The 16,663-nt window shown below is 39.3% G+C and overlaps 2 protein-coding genes across 2 annotated transcripts; both read left to right on the top strand.

The window, feature by feature from the left end:
* Positions 1–8,485: 8,485 nt before the first annotated feature.
* On the top strand, positions 8,486–9,888 carry LOC143446202 (astrocytic phosphoprotein PEA-15-like). The gene is made up of 3 exons (XM_076945735.1): positions 8,486–8,740; positions 8,939–9,094; positions 9,422–9,888. Exons 1-3 carry the CDS (start codon positions 8,557–8,559, stop codon positions 9,511–9,513), a joined length of 432 nt encoding a protein of 143 aa, XP_076801850.1. The 5' UTR covers positions 8,486–8,556; the 3' UTR covers positions 9,514–9,888.
* A 3,106-nt stretch (positions 9,889–12,994) lies between these two features.
* Positions 12,995–16,549, top strand: LOC143446201 (vacuolar protein sorting-associated protein 29-like). The gene is made up of 5 exons (XM_076945734.1): positions 12,995–13,072; positions 13,276–13,467; positions 15,062–15,133; positions 15,250–15,413; positions 15,577–16,549. The coding sequence occupies exons 1-5, from the start codon at positions 13,067–13,069 to the stop codon at positions 15,692–15,694; spliced, it is 552 nt and encodes a 183-aa protein (XP_076801849.1). The 5' UTR covers positions 12,995–13,066; the 3' UTR covers positions 15,695–16,549.
* Positions 16,550–16,663: the final 114 nt, after the last annotated feature.

Genomic DNA, 16,663 nt, shown 5'->3' with positions numbered 1-16,663 from the left:
ATAATCTCGTTCCATTGTGTTATGGAGCTCAGCGTCATACTTATGGCTCCATTGACATCACATTGCATCTTTAACACCGTTGTAGTCAAAGTACATTACAATGATATAGGATGCATGTAAGGTAGGAAATGGAACGAGATGTATCTCACAATGAGTCTGACCCCAACCAACGAACGTAATAATTCTACAGACCTTGCCGCTGTCACGTGATCAAAGATTTGTTCAAGGAAACTTTCAAAAACCTTTCAGTGGTTGTGTCACATGTGTGTGTGTGTGTGTGTTTGTATATTCAACCGCTGTGCTATTACTTGGTGCTTATTACGTAATTCTGACGATCGATTCAACTGTGACGATTCAACTGTTTCAACTGCACCTAATGTGTTCAATTTATTCCTTTTCCTTCTCGTTCAGTTGAATCTCATTGTAACAGTTATATCGAACGCAACGCTTCTGTATTTCTGAAAGCGCCACTCAGTTGACTTGAAAAACACAATTCAGCAACAACAACCTTCAACCTGCTGGTTCAACTTTCTTATCGACTGGTTAGTAATTAGGCGATTAAAGAAATTAGTCAAGATTAAGGTTATGACGTAATAAACCTAACATCACCGTCTAAGCTTCGTCATTATTGTCTGTTGAGTCTAAAATCTAAATAAAATATGCCTACCGACTACCAAGCGCACCATTATGACCTCATAAAAACAACGTGTATAGGGTAAGAGGAGGCCATAAGCCAACTTGTTCCTGTTCATGCGATTGTTTACCATGTTGGCCCATTCCGCTTGCTCAGCTCTTGATCAAATAGTGGAGTCTCGTAAAATAGAAATCATAAAACTTCCTATGTTGAGAGTCGAGTCAGTCTTTGCGCCATGAATGTATCAAACAAATAGAACAAAAGTTGTTGGATGTCTCATGAGCAATAGCCTCAGTTCAACCATCAGTTCTTGATGTAATGAGGCAAAGTATTGTGACGAGACACACATACACACATACGCACATGAACACATCACATTTTTTCAACCGTCGGTCTTTTTACGACTTCACTCCTTTCCGTTCATCGCATTTCCATGACTTCGACAAATTATCTGCTATAACTGATGCAGGAAACATTATAATAAATGGCGGGTTCAATGTACACAAAAATGTTAAAAATCAACATCCCAATGCTTCTATATGCGCGTATATATTCATGTAGGCTACATAGCAGCATTGATCATATCATATCTACTGCATACGAGCTTCGATATTCTTTGACGCGTATTTACCTTTCAGTGTTCTTGTTATCCTGCACGTCACAGAGTGTTTGTGGGTGCTTTGTACTCGCTGTGATACGAGCTTTCAGCACTTTTCTCACCAAGGCGTTCATCACCGCTCCAAAATGTAAAAGCTGTCAAAGTGGTTGATTTTACATTTCACTTCTGTCGATGAAAGATTGTTCCTAGAACTTTTTATGTTGGATGTCCAGTTGCATCCAGCTGTATGCACGATTTGCTTCTGGTCAAGCGATGGTTACTTGTGGTTTTATTGCGTTATGGTCTCGACGAGCGACTATTACGACTACCAACACATTTAGTGGCTTGCATTTGTCGTTCATTCTCACCTGCAGTACTATTGTGTATTATGACGTATGTTATACGTAGTTAATGCCAGTCAAAGTAGGGCGCGAGTAGAGCCAGACCCGGTTATCGAGATTGGTCTTATCAGCTGTTTGTGGAAACCTCGTTGTTGCCTGGAACGTTGATATTTGTCGCGATCAAAGTTCCAGCGATACTTGGTTGCTCTGGCGTACTTTCAACAAATATAAATATAAAATACAATATAATAATACCAATACAACCAATACAAAATACCGGCCAATTAACAACTTCCGAGCATAATCTCGTTCCATTACCATACTTATCGCTCCATTGACATCACATTGCATCGTCAACACTGTTAACCTAGGACCATGTCCCTGGACAGGAATTTGCAACAATGACAGATATGGTAGCGATCAATCTACATTTATGCATTTTATAACAAATACTGCAGGTACCATTCCACTTTTACATACTTTTTATAGAAATTACGTGAAAGAAAGGTATAAATATAATTTTTATGGTACTTAAACCTTAATATCAAAAGCATTTAATATTGTGACAAATCCAATTTGACGCGCATAATGCGTCAGACATTTGGTCGTGAGTGGATTGTGGAGAGACCTACCCTGGAATATATTTTGCACTTGCTTTGAAAAATAGCAATGCCTTTGTAGCGGCCTGGGTGCCTCCGCACCTTGAGCCCATGGCTATATTACTGAGCTCGCTTCAAATATTTGTTCTTAATCCACTTCATCGACCTGTCTGCTGCTCTTTGTTAAAAGAACAATTATTATATCGTTCACACAAAAGAAGTCTGGGCCTGATGCCTGATGCCTACTGTGGGAGTGTAACTTAACGCTTTATTATTGAAACTTTTTTTTTCTTTGTTATATATATTGTGATATGCAGAAAACTAAAGAGTGTTAGTATGAATGGACCGGCCAATGTAAAAAGCGTTGGCTTAAAACAATTGATCACTATTCGCCCAAACTAGATTATCTGCTAACGTTGTTTGCGAAGAACTGAGTTTGGATTCATTGTAATCACGTGCTCACAACCAATCATGCTTATCAAGTTGCCAGATTGCCTCCAAGTACGATTTAGTGAGATATAAGCTGTCACAAGTGGACGTTAAAACCGGTGTCAAAGGTAAACAGAGTTTGGGACGTGTCAAAATTCAACAGTTGCAGTGAGGGGGCGATTTTAGTATTTCGAATGGTTGTAGCCGAAATGATCGCAATCATCAATAAACCGAAACCGCAAAAACAACTACATGAAATTTTTTACATTTATTCTGCTTTTTACGCGGTTAATATTGATCCAGTGAACTACGCGTCTCCGACGATTTATCGATTATAAAACGTTGATTCCTCGGTTCCTGTAGGATCGCGATCATGCGCGTGATGGTCCTAGGAAGCATCAATAAATATCGTGGACACGTGTTTCACGATGTAGGCTAAGTTTGAGAAGTATATTTATGACTCAACAGTTGCTTTGTGCGAAATTACAAGGCTGACCTCCTTTTATTAGATCACGTTAGGTCACGTACATCACTGATGACGAAAGTACAGTCGTAATTATAGCAACCAAATTGATGAGGTCCAGACCATCTGACCTGACGTCATCTAAATAGCAGAATAATGGCGAAAGATTACAATGCTAACGACGATTCTTTCATATTACGTCACAAGATCTCAACGGATATGACGACATTGGAAGTACCGGCTTGCTCATTGGTTGAGAGTTTGAGACTACTTTAGAACGAGTAGCGGGTTGGGGGCTTTCATTAATACTTAAAATAAAGAGAGAGGTGGTCGTGGGGAGCATGTAAGGTCATCTTCAAATACTACGAACACAACTTTTATGGCAAATCTTTTATTGACCTAAAATCACCGAAAAGTTGACTTTAAAGTAAAAAATGACTTTATTGACCTAAAGAATATTTGGTTAATTCATTTAAAATCCCTAAATATTTCTTTTAACACAAAATAAATCAAATAAACAGAATCTAAACTAGATTTTGTAAAGACGCTGCTTCAGAAGATGTGCTTAAAACGTTTTCTCATAAAAAACTTATCTCTTAGCAAAGTGAAGTGTTTGGCCTTCTCGTTACAACTATTTTTAATTGAAACTAATTCGTTCATGATTTTGTATAAAAAGATTGACATTATTAGGCTACATCAAGGAATAACTTGTTATTGATCATATCGTCATAACTTTGTTAAACGACCCAACCACCACGAAACTTCGTATTTATGGTTTTTTTCATTGATCTATTCTACAAGAAAAACAACTTTACTGAAAAAACTTGCCTTAGCCAAACAAACACAGCAAAATCCTGTATATTCTTTAACAAAGGAAATGGTTTCAAGGTTGTGTACTCTATGCTAACAACTATGTTAGACGAGATGTCTATTGCACGAAAGTGTCTCTAATTGTATTCACAAGCTTATAGATAATGTTACTGCTTCAATCTCTAACATGCCTTTTTACTCCTAGTAGGGTTACAGTTGTCTTTTAGAACGCTACTCCAAGGCTCTGTGCTACGTAGCTTAATTAACAACTTACGAGATGGAAGAACGTTTCTTATTCCGCTGGTTGCGATATCAACCTTCGTAGCGTTGGTTATTAAACAACAATTAAAGCACACGAGAAAATTTGCTTGTTTTATTTATTTCCAACCATGTCGCCTGGTTACACGTTTTGCTTAAAATTCGACCAATTGCTGCAATTACGTCATGCGGTACAACGCTTTATTCGCTTTTTATGTAGTGTGGTGTGACTTTGAGACTAAACTACATGGAAGTAAAAGTTGATGAATATGTTTTCAGAAGTCATGTTTCTTGCAACGAGATTGGGAAGATGATGATAATTAACATTTCGGATTCGACAGCGGATCGAATCACCGGCTGGACAACATCGTGGATGAAAACGTCTCCACCAGCGCTCACAGTGTCCTTGATAAAAGTGAAATTGAAATTTCTTTCGAGGAATTGAGTTGACCGAGGGTTGAACTGACCGGGTCGGGTTGATCAAAGTTGAGTTGAACGGGGTCGAACTAACCGGGGTAAAATTGACCTGGGTTGAATTGACCGGGGTAGAATTAACCGGGGTATGATTGATTCGGGTTGAGTTGAACAGGATCGAACTGACGGGGGTAAAATTGACCAAAGCTGGGTTGACCGAAGTTGGGTTGACCGAAGTTGGGTTGACCGAAGTTGGGTTGACCGAAGTTGGGTTGACCGAAGTTGGGTTGACCGAAGTTGGGTTGACCGAAGTTGGGTTGACCGAAGTTGGGTTGGTCAAAGTTGGGTTGACCAAAGTTGGGTTGACCGAAGTTGGGTTGACCAAAACTGAGTTGACCAAAGCTGGGTTGACCAAAGCTGGGTTGACCAAAGTTGGCTTGACCAAAGTTGGGTTGACCGAAGTTGGGTTGACCAAAGTTGGGTTAACCGAAGCTGGGTTGACCAAAGTTGGGTTGACCGAAGTTGGGTTGACCAAAACTGAGTTGACCAAAGTTGGGTTGACCAAAGTTGGGTTGACCGAAGTTGGGTTGACCGAAGTTGGGTTGACCGAAGTTGGGTTGACCGAAGTTGGGTTGACCGAAGTTGGGTTGACCGAAGTTGGGTTGACCGAAGTTGGGTTGGTCAAAGTTGGGTTGACCAAAGTTGGGTTGACCGAAGTTGGGTTGACCAAAACTGAGTTGACCAAAGTTGGGTTGACCAAAGCTGGGTTGACCAAAGTTGGGTTGACCAAAGTTGGGTTGACCGAAGTTGGGTTGACCAAAGTTGGGTTAACCGAAGCTGGGTTGACCAAAGTTGGGTTGACCGAAGTTGGGTTGACCAAAACTGAGTTGACCAAAGTTGGGTTGACCAAAGTTGAGTTGACCAAAGCTGGGTTGACCAAAGTTGGGTTGACCGAAGTTGGGTTGACCAAAGTTGGGTTGACCGAAGTTGGGTTGACCGAAGTTGGGTTGACCGAAGTTGGGTTGACCGAAGTTGGGTTGGTCAAAGTTGGGTTGACCGAAGTTGAGTTGACCAAAGTTGGGTTGACCGAAGTTGGGTTGACCAAAGTTGGGTTGACCGAAGTTGGGTTGACCAAAACTGAGTTGACCAAAGTTGGGTTGACCAAAGTTGAGTTGACCAAAGCTGGGTTGACCAAAGTTGGGTTGACCGAAGCTGGGTTGACCAAAGTTGGGTTGACCGAAGTTGGGTTGACCAAAGCTGGGTTGACCAAAGTTGGGTTGCCAGTCTCACCAGTGTCACGTGTGTTTGTATATTCAACCGCTGTGCTATTACTTTGTGCTTATTACGTAAATCTGACGATCAATTCAACTTGGACGTTGCACCTGTTGTGTTCAAGTTATTCCTTTTCCTTCTCACTCTGTTGAATCTCATTGTAACAGTTATATCGAACGCATCGTTTCCAGTGCCTCAGCGCTTCTGTATTTCTGAAAGCGCCACTCAGTTGACTTGAAAAACTCAATTCAGCAACAACAACAACCTTCAACCTGCTGGTTCAACTTTCTTACCGACTGGTTAGTAATTAGACGATTAAAGAAACAAGTCAAGATTCAGGTTATGACAGAATAAACCTTCTACACAAGTAGCTTACTCATCATTTTCTGCTGAGGTTAAATAAAATATCGCGACCGACTATCAAGCGCACCATTATGACCTCATAAAAGGAAGTGTACAGGGTAAGAGAAGGCCATAAGCCAACTTGTTCCTGTTCATGCGATTGTTTACCAAGTTGACCCATTCCGCTTGCTCAGCTCTTGATCAAATAGTGAAGTCTCGTAAAATACAAATCATAAAACTTCCTATGCTGAGAGTTAAGTCAGCCATTTGAGAGTCGAGTTGATTCATTGCGCCATAAATCTATCAAACAAATAGAACAACAGTTGCTGAAAAGTTGTTGATGTGGTTGTTGTTAAAAAGGGGCATTAAGCCGTGACCCCCCTCACGAATCCAAAGTTCTTTTTTCACAGAATGTTTGTGGGTGCTTTGTACTCGCTGTGATACGAGCTTTCAGCACTTTTCTCTCCAAGACGTGCATCACCGCTCCAAAATGTTATTACGACTATTAACGACTACCAACAAATTTTGCGTCTTGTAGTGACTGGCCGTTATAGCGGGGCTAGAACTGGAAAAACAATTTGTCGTAACAATGGTTTTCCGCAATTTTTCGATACTTTTGTTCTAGTGGTTTCTGTACACTTAACCATGAGGCTAAAACAGCAAATATTACGTCATAGGTAACAGAGAAAAGCGGCCACCTCATGCAACTGCATAAGCAATAATGAGATCCAGCTGGTTCAAGGGAACCCTCGTCAGACTTTAAATATAAAATATAAAAAAACTTGATTACGAATTCTGTCATATATCTGGTAATGGTGGGAAGTGTGGCAAGAGCTTTTTGATCAATTTAAAAATTAAAAAATTGTTCTTTAATTCAAACAACAGGTCATCGATCTTATGTCGATCGTTTCCGATGAAATTCCAGCAACGAAATAACTGAAACAATAAATCGTTCACTGACCAAGTTCACTGACCTAGAAAGCTGGAATATTATTCAGGTTCATAAAATTATTTTCGACTTAACGTTTTTGCGATTTCTGTCATTCATTTATCACAAATATTTCCTATTTCGCGTGTAATGTCGTCGCCTACAACACTTAAGAATAATAATTGGACTTGACATTATGCTTGCGGAGAGAGCAACAGCGCCACCAAAGGATAAAGATAACCATATTCACGAAATCATTAGCTGTCGCTAGTGAGCAAGAAGTTCTTAACGAAATGTACGTGACGTCATATTTGTTTGGTGGCCTGGATCGCTTACATTCATCCCGATTGATGCGTTATTGTGACGTCCATTATCGAACCACGTGACTTGCAGATAGCAATTGTAGAAAAGGGGGGTTTGGGTTCGCTGCGTTTAGATTTGTAATTATTTTGATAACATTTTCATTATTTCTAAAATCCCAAAATTATTCCTACATCGACCTGATGCTGCTGCGGGGCAAAAGTGAAGCTGTTTGTTTGACGTCATGACGAAATCGCGATTCACGCGTCGTGTTTGTTGTTTCGTTCCATCCTGACAAAGTCAGCAAGCAAGATACCATGTGCAACAGACCGTGACAGGGCGACCATCGCGTGCCCAGTGAAGCGCAACCAAGCAAATAACGACGTGAAACGTCACAAAGCTAAAGACAGAACAAGACGTCGAACCAGAGAGATAGAAATTGACTCAGCCCAGTTTGATTCTGTTTGTTGCAGGTTGAATGGTTTGAATTCTATCATTGTGAGTTTTGATTAATGTCAAATTTGTTGAAAGTTGTCCTCGGTGTGGGAAGTCTCTTCTATAAATAATTGAAATTATTCGCGGAATAAACTTAATAACTAGCAGAATGCTCGCGTATGTTTGTCTTGTACCGGTTTTAAGTTTTAAGCAAACACTTTCGTGGGCTGACGCGCTTGACAGTTAAGCATCTGCTACGAATCAACTGTAATTGCTGGTTATTTTAATTGCTTGCTTCCGATTCCAAGTAATTTAGTGAAAAGCGCAGATGCCCTTCAGCGATCGAGACCAGACGAACCAGGAAACGAACTACACGGCTTCAGAATCAGACGTCATTGTTTAAATTGTGTTGTTCCGTTTGACTTCATTCATTTCGTTCATTCTCACCTGCTGTATTATTGTGGATTATGACGTACGTTATACGTAGTTAATGCCAGTCAAAGTAAGGCGCGAGTTGAGCCAGACCCGGTTGTCAAGATTGGTCTTATCAGCAGTTTGTGGAAACCTCGTTGTTGCCTGGAACGTTGATATTTGTCGCGATCAAAGTTCCAGCGATAACAGGTCGCTCTGACGTAGTTTAAACAAATTCTAGAATAACTTAGTTTTTGACGAATTACATTGATCTTATGTTCAGATCGCGTAGCACATATTTCCCAGTTAATCTTGTCATAGAATGACAATAGAAGGCCCATTGTCTGCTCTTATCGATGAACTGAACAGGAAACTTCGAGCGGAAGATCTCTCAGCGCTCCTGGATGCGTCCAAAGATGACGGGATTGATGAGGAGGAGCTCTCCAAGCTGTCTTCTCCCAACCAGTGGCTCCTCTGGCTCTGCGAGAAACTTCTTTTAACCAACGGTGAGATTTCTATGTTTCAACTTGTTTCATCTAAGGTTGGTTGAGGGCAGTGGAGTGAACAATGTGTGCCATTAACAGCCATTAATGCGGCAGGGTAATTAATTGGAGTCATACATTACGTTCAAGCATCAACGACGACGCCTCATGTGGTGTTGAACTTTCAACTGGTTTTAAATGTCCACTTTTTCTTCCTCACAGACGATCTGAGCTTCATCGAGCACGTGTTCGAGCTCTGCAGGAGACCTGACCTTCTCACCATCGTTCTAGAATACAGAATCAAGAATCTTTCCTCATCAGAGGACCAACTTCCCGCTCGACAATGTGTTCGAGTTCCGAGCGCCAAAAAATATCAAGGTCGGTTGATTAATTAGAACCGTTCCTCTTTGAACTTGTCAGCGATGGCATTGTGACGAAATGTTATGAGTTGTAACTTATACCTTGTAAGTGAGTTTGTTATTTGTGGAAGCTACTATTCCTACTTCTACACAATAGGCAGGCACTATGCAGATATAATACACAGTATTTATAACTAATATATATTCATCCTAGTTATATGCATATAACCACTTATAAGTTTGAGATTTTCAAGCAAATACAGTGATTAAGCTAAAGGTGTCAGGCAAAGTAATACTGACTCAATCACCTCATCTGAAACATGTTGTGTCTATTACGTTTTTACAGCTGCTAAATTGAAACAACCAGATGTCCAGATGAAGCCAGGTGTCCAGTTGGCGGCGCCACCTAAAGCTCGCAGGCAGAGCACGGCGACTTGAATGTGACGTGATCTGCAGTGCTCATATCATTGTTACGCTTCATTAACTTCCATTTTATACAAATTAAGAAAGTTTAAGAAACTTGAAGGACGTAATTTTCAAGTGTTTAGGCTCACTGTATCCTGCATGAACCATCCAAGTTCATTTAGATCGTTAACATTACGTCATCCACACGCTACTAGTCTGTCAACTTTTGTTGCTTGATATGAGTTTTATATCCAAGTTCAATCATTCGTGTTGTATTGGTTTGTTTGTTGTTTATTCAAAATCTTGGTGTTGCGGCTTAAACTGTTTGTGAATTTATAATCGTTTTGTCTTGAAACACTTTTCGAATTTGTTACATGTCAATATAATAATAAAAAATCATGCTGGTAAGGTTGATGTAGAAATGCATGTAGACCCATGGTGTGATTAAGTCAACTTCTCAAGTAGCATTTTTTTTCTTACTCTTTCTTTGAACGCACCTTTTCTTGTTTTAGCGATGAAAATCTTCACAGCAATGAAAAAACTACTGAAGTCTAAAGAAATGTTGTTTTTTGTCGGAACAGGGAAGATCCGCGCATTTTGATTTTTAATTAATTATTCGCATAATCAATTTTAAAACTAAATAAAGCACCAGAGCGTTTATAAAAAACTGATAGTAAGTAATACCTCACTAACATAACTACTATTTCCTTCTATAGAGAAGAAGTCGACTTTAAACACCATGAATTTGCAAATAGAGTGACTAGCGCAGGAAAAGTAATGTATTAACAATTGTACTACAACTGACATGTTTCCTCCATTAGAGTGAGAAACGAGTGTAAACGTTAAAGTCAAAGTTGCATAAATATTTACACAACTTTGTTTGGAACTTTGTGGTATTTAATCATTTTTTAGTTGAAATTACTTAACGATTAAAGTACTTAGTTACCTTGCGTGACCCCCATTTTTTGTCCGTAGAAGATTTCGCCATGAGGAGTTGCTAGGTACTAGGATTGCTGAACCAGGTGGGTACCAGAGTTCATAGGAAATGGAAATGTTGAAAAAACTGTTGCGATGGGACTGGGACACAGAAATAAGTTTTTCATTTTACTGCACGTTTTGTCGATTACTTCTCAAACAGCAGACTTCGTCGATACATGACGGTTATCTTATGCTACTGCCTGCGCAGATCTGTCATTTCGTGTATTGGGTGCAAACATGAAAAAGAATGTTAGACTAAGTTTTTGGCTCGATAGCGGAATGATTGATTATGGGCTCGCAGTGATAACTGCATTACAGGCTTGGGCTTATCACAGCATGAACGATATTTTAAAATATTTCTAAAGCATTGTGCACATACAGACATACCAGTCTTACTGCTGCTTCATTTGGGTCTTGTATGGAAGTGCTGTGACCGTTACCGGTACGTCACGAGTCATTAGTTGTTTTGGAAATGATGAAATTTTATTTTATGATCTTGCAATTTGGTTGTTGACCAAGCTTAAATTCTCCTTAATGACGTTCAGATAAATTACCTCGCTTGAACTGGTGTCCCACATAAATACCGACGTAATGTTTACAATCTTTCTTTTTACTTTTCCCTTTCACTTGTTACTACTGCGCAATGTACCCTAACATTCAGTAAGATTTACCCAAAAGCGTTAGCCTTTTTGTCCGATAATAAATGAAAATGGGAACTTTATCATTTAGTAGTAAGTATAGACAGAATTTAAGTAACTAACTAGTATTTTTAACAGCATAGTCACGCCGTTTGAGAAATGAGAACTCATACCATCGAAGCAGAAACAAAACAAGTTATCAACCATCAATCATCCTCGCTCATCCTGTAACAATAGCCGCCAGTGTACGCGGTCTTTATGGCGAATAAGGTTGTTGCGTAATACTTCACACAAGTAAGACAAACGAACACATATTTGTCATAGTGCGCAACCACCTCAAAGTTACCAAATTATTACCAAAACATTTCCCTCGTGCAACAAAAGCTATTATACGCGCAATTAATCTTAATCCTCCGCGCATTTTGTAAACTTTCCAATCTGCCATAAACAAAGATCATGTCGCCTACCAAGGAGTTATTTACAGGAGAAAAACGTGGCGACGAAATAACAGCACGGCTTGTGACATCTTAACCCTCAAATCGACTACATTTTGTTGTCCTGATGAGGGTTTCATACAGATTCCACCGCATATTGCTACTTCAGCTGTGCTTGGTTATGCCTTTATGCTGTCCTTCAACTATGAGGAAGGTTCTATCATTAACCTACAGGGTACCAGTGTGTTATTTTTTGCTGCGTGGTTTCTCTTTAGACCAAAAAGGTGACACAAAAAAAAGTGTGGATTACAAAACATTCTACCGCATTGCATTAGACAAACAGTTCTCCAGTTTGCTTCTACTTTCCTGCTCTTTATTCTGGCCTTTGCTGGATCCTTGTTGTCCTTAAAAGACATCATAGGCCAGACTGCATTCTTTGCATACTACACGCCGGACATAAATTTCATTATTTCATTTTCATTTCAAGTTTGTAATCTGCAGTTGACCAGTTTCGGAACAAAATTGTGCGGATACCACTTAGTCTACTTCCAATATATTATTATGTAGGCTAACTTTTTTGCCGTATGGGTCTAGTTACTAAATTATGACGTCACTATGCCATCATCGTATTGCGTGGTTAAAAAGTAGTGACGTCACAAAAATCAACATCCTACTTCATCAATTTATGGGGGAAATCCCCATAAAAAGTTGAAAAATGCATTTTTCGAAGCTACGGCCCAGACTACATTTTTTGTTCCTATTTGGATCCCAGCCGTACACGTGCAAAACCTGGCTAAATTCTCAGCCGCCCAAAGTAATGTGCATCATAGCCGCAACATATATATTCGGATGAAGCCATCTCGCCACTTGGTGTTGCAATTTCCATCGGAACACGATTAAAGTGCAGGGATTTTCTGTTTTCATTATTTTTGTTGAGTGTTGATCGAGATAATCGCTGTGAATGATTGTTGTTGTTTGATGTATTTTTATGGCTTTGGTGGAAGCCAAGGATTTGGGATTACCCTTATTCTTTCTGATGATTTTCCTAACCCCAGGAAGCCCCATTTCAGTCCTATTTTGAGGGTGTCAAGGTTACAGCAGAGTGGAAATTTTGTGGCAGGTTGAAGATTAGGCTCATGACGTTTTTTCTACGTCATAAAATTTTGGGTTTTTGTTTGTTAAAATGGTTTATTTTATGCTCGAAAAACGTGTTTTGTTCCTGTTTTGTTGGGATTACCCCCGGAAGTTAATGACAATCTCACCCAAAAACACCAAACTTTACAATCTGGTGTGTATGGTTCCCCCAAAAAAACAATACAGACAATTTTAAAACTTATTTCTCCAAGTGCTTCGTGGTGTCATTTTTCGGATATAAATTGTCATTAGAAGCTGAAAAGTCAGCAATTACAGTTGTGCTTGTGAGTTGTGACGTCATCTTGTACATGGTTACTTATCTTTTTGCAGATCTTTGTCTAAAATATACTTGCTGCTGTTACGTACATAGACGGAGAAGAAGGTGACATTCATTGAAAGACCATGGTGGTAAAATATCTGCACTGATTATTTGTTTGTCTTCATCGTATTTTTAAATCATTGCACTTATTGGCAAATGCAATGGGCAGAAGTTTTAGTGTTAATCTCTTTTTCTGTTTGCAATTTATGCTAAAATTATACCGATAATTCAGTGCGTGGTGACCTGCCACGACCTGCTATGATGGATGCAGCAGAGGATTTATCTTTTGCAGCTCGTGTTGGTGGTCGGGGACATCCACATCCCGTACAGGGCATCCGGCCTCTCTCCCAAGTTCAAGAAACTTCTGGTTCCTGGAAAGATCCAGCACATCCTCTGCACCGGCAACTTGTGCACGAGGGACTCGTTCGATTATCTGAAGACGCTCGCCAGTGATGTCCATGTGGTCCGAGGAGATTTTGATGACGTGAGTGAAATAAGCAGCTTACCATGCATCTGTTCATCTTTTACACTGAACAGCAGTTGTGGTAATACAGACGACATCGGTTAATCGTATACTGGTTAAACGTATCTATCGTTTTATGGTATCAAAATCTGAAATCCCAAACCAAATCTTATCTAATGTTAAGTAAAATCGTTAGTTAATCGAATCACACTTAAAGGAATAAATCTGATTATAGTATCAGGATATGCTTCTCACTTGTATACTACGCTCATTTAACCGTATCATCATCTTCGGTCAGACGTTCGGAAGCAAAGATGAGTTGCGCATCTCACGTTTACTGATAAGTGAAAGTAGAATGCCTTTTTGCATAATTGTCTCGACGTTTAGAAGCAAAGACCAGGTCACGTGTGCGGTGAAAAGAAAAGCAATTAAAAAAAACGACAGTACCGGTACCGATTACGCCTGAAAAAAAGGTTGTGACGTAACAGAGACCATTTTTGATAAAAGAAGAGTCCTATAAAGCAGTTTGCCGAAAAAATGCTCTTGGGCGATAGCTGGCAATGTAGCCAGCTGTGTTGTGTAACACAGTGCCATAGGCCACTACAGTAATAAACTCTACATAATTTAACCAGAATTGTAGTCAGCTGACATTGTAGGATTGTTTCACAGAATTGTACAGTACTGTAATGCCCATTGCAACCGAGTTACCTCATACACATTATCAACAATAATGCCTGTTCATGATAAACATTTTTTTAACATATTGGTTAAACGAATCAATCGGATAATCGTATCAAAACGTCTGGCAAATAGGTGATACAACTAACCGGTTTCGTCTGTATCACTACTTTTTCGAGGCAACTTTTCAACTTTGCTCATAAGCGCATGAGGCTTGATATGTGGTTATCATATGTGATATGACAGGATAGGATTTAAATTTTTGTTTATAAATTGTTTTGTGTTTTATCTGTAAAGTTTCAGCGGTTTATGCTTTATTTCAATTCCCACGTCTCTTATCACGCCAGTAGTCACTGACGCACCCAAAGTCACCAGGTCGCATATATAAAACAAATCGGGCGTAATGTAAATAGAAATCAAAGAAACACAACCTACTACAACAACCATCAGACATTTGGTTTGTCATGTTATATGGATGCCTGAGATCACGTCACTGATATATTTCTTCACTTTCTACTGCACCGATGGCTGTAAAGACACCAATAATAATAAAGTCATATTGTCTTGTGATTCGGCCGAAAATATGTGTTGTCATTGTAATAAACAAATTAGACGAAATAGTAGGTGATACTACTAATAAATTAATTTTCATATTGAAGTCCATTTTACTGTTAATCTGATGTCTATTTTTTAAATTTTTTCTGTTCACTATTTTATATCCATGGCTATGCAAAATGTTTATCGGACAAAGCATTGAAAGCCATGAACCGCCGCAACATTGTGATGTGTTGATGATCCTAGTAGGATTTCCTGAATATCTTGCGTCAATGAACTCTCAGCTGAAAATTTTGCGTTTTCAATTTTCAACTCCCATTTAAGATGTCTATGTTTAGAAGGGCATTTGGTGGTCGTTAATAAATTTCATTGTTTTATGCAGAATGCGAGTTATCCGGAGCAGAAAGTGGTCACGGTTGGGCAGTTTCGCATCGGAATGTGCCACGGCCACCAGGTGAGGTCACATGATCTGTCTTGATCTATCGAGTAAATGTACGTTGTTCTGTATTTTAATTTATTTGCAATAACGTTATCGCCCTCCAGTGTCATTTGGTCTCATTCAATACACAGGTGTGCCCGTGGGGTGACACGGAAAGTCTGGCGATGTTGCAACGACAGTTGAATGTAGACATCCTATTATTCGGCCACACGCACAAGTTCGAGGCGTATGAGCACGATAATCATTTCTACATCAACCCAGGCAGCATAACCGGAGCGTTTTCACCAATTTCAAGGTGCGAGGAATGTTGTCACACTGTTGACGCTGAATTGTGTGGATTTATTGTGAAATCCAATACATTTATTAAATTGTGCATCGTTTGCAAAATGTACAAAATACTAATAAGCTGCAATTAGTTTGCTTGCTTGTCTGTCAAACACTTTCTTTTAACTCTGCAGCGAGGTAGTGCCATCTTTTGTGCTGATGGACATCCAGGCTAGCACGGTCGTCACTTACGTTTATCAACTTCAAGGCAACGATGTCAAAGTTGAGAGGATCGAGTATCAGAAGGCCTAGATGGTTATTAACGTGCAATCACTCGTTGCTGCTATATATGATTTCTTCATTCTATTACTCCACTACATTACAATTGATGCTTATGATGCCATCAAGGCAATCTCAGAGGTTAAAGGTTAAAAATTCCTTCTATGACCTTTCACATGATATTGTTCCTTTGAAGTTCAGACTGAAAATGAAAACATTGAAATTTGATTCTACGACTTCTTTATGATCTATCTAATAATAGTCCTGAGTTGGACCAAGTATGGCAAATGCAAACATTTATTGTGTTTAAGACCTACAAAGCGACAACTTTATAGTGAATGTGCCGGAGTAATTTCCAGTTATTTCTGACCAGACATCAACGCTTTCATCTGTATCTTTCATTGTGTGGATGCACGCACCATGATATATATCAGGCATCTGTCCATTGCTGTCGTTAAATCAACAACAGTTAGTTGTTGTATATTGTTGTTTATTTTATGTCTATTAAAAAAATCATACTTTCAAGTTAAAAATTTGTTCTTATTTATTCTGCCCGAACTAATGTGTTCTGTCTGAAATCTTTGTCCAAATTATCTGGAATGTTAAATTTCAATTCCTTCGTTTATTTGCCCCGTTGTATTCACTCTGCTTGATGGCACGAGCTCCTATTTCTAAGAGTTCTTCTGCTTAAGCTCAATGTTTAAACCTGATGATTGTATGTGATGAGATTCCACTTGATTGTTGGTGAAAACAGTTAAACAGCTGATCTAAAAAAATCATTGATGATATTTCATAAAATATTTTGCATGATGTCGTTACTTTCATGATCGCAGGAAGTTTCTTGATTTGCTCCAAATAAAAATTCTTTGCTGATTGTCCAAGCAACAAGTTGTCGTTTGGTTATAGTGCCACGCTTACAATGATGCGGCTTGCGTTTCATGTTCGGTGCCCAGCGCACCACAGCCATAGGTGGGCTGTACTATAGCATCGCAGTACTTTTTC

The sequence above is a fragment of the Clavelina lepadiformis genome, chromosome 2 (assembly GCF_947623445.1).
Source record: "Clavelina lepadiformis chromosome 2, kaClaLepa1.1, whole genome shotgun sequence".
Classification (NCBI taxonomy): domain Eukaryota; kingdom Metazoa; phylum Chordata; class Ascidiacea; order Aplousobranchia; family Clavelinidae; genus Clavelina; species Clavelina lepadiformis.
Note: the sequence above shows the minus strand (reverse complement) of the source record. Positions and strands in the feature narration are given on the sequence as shown.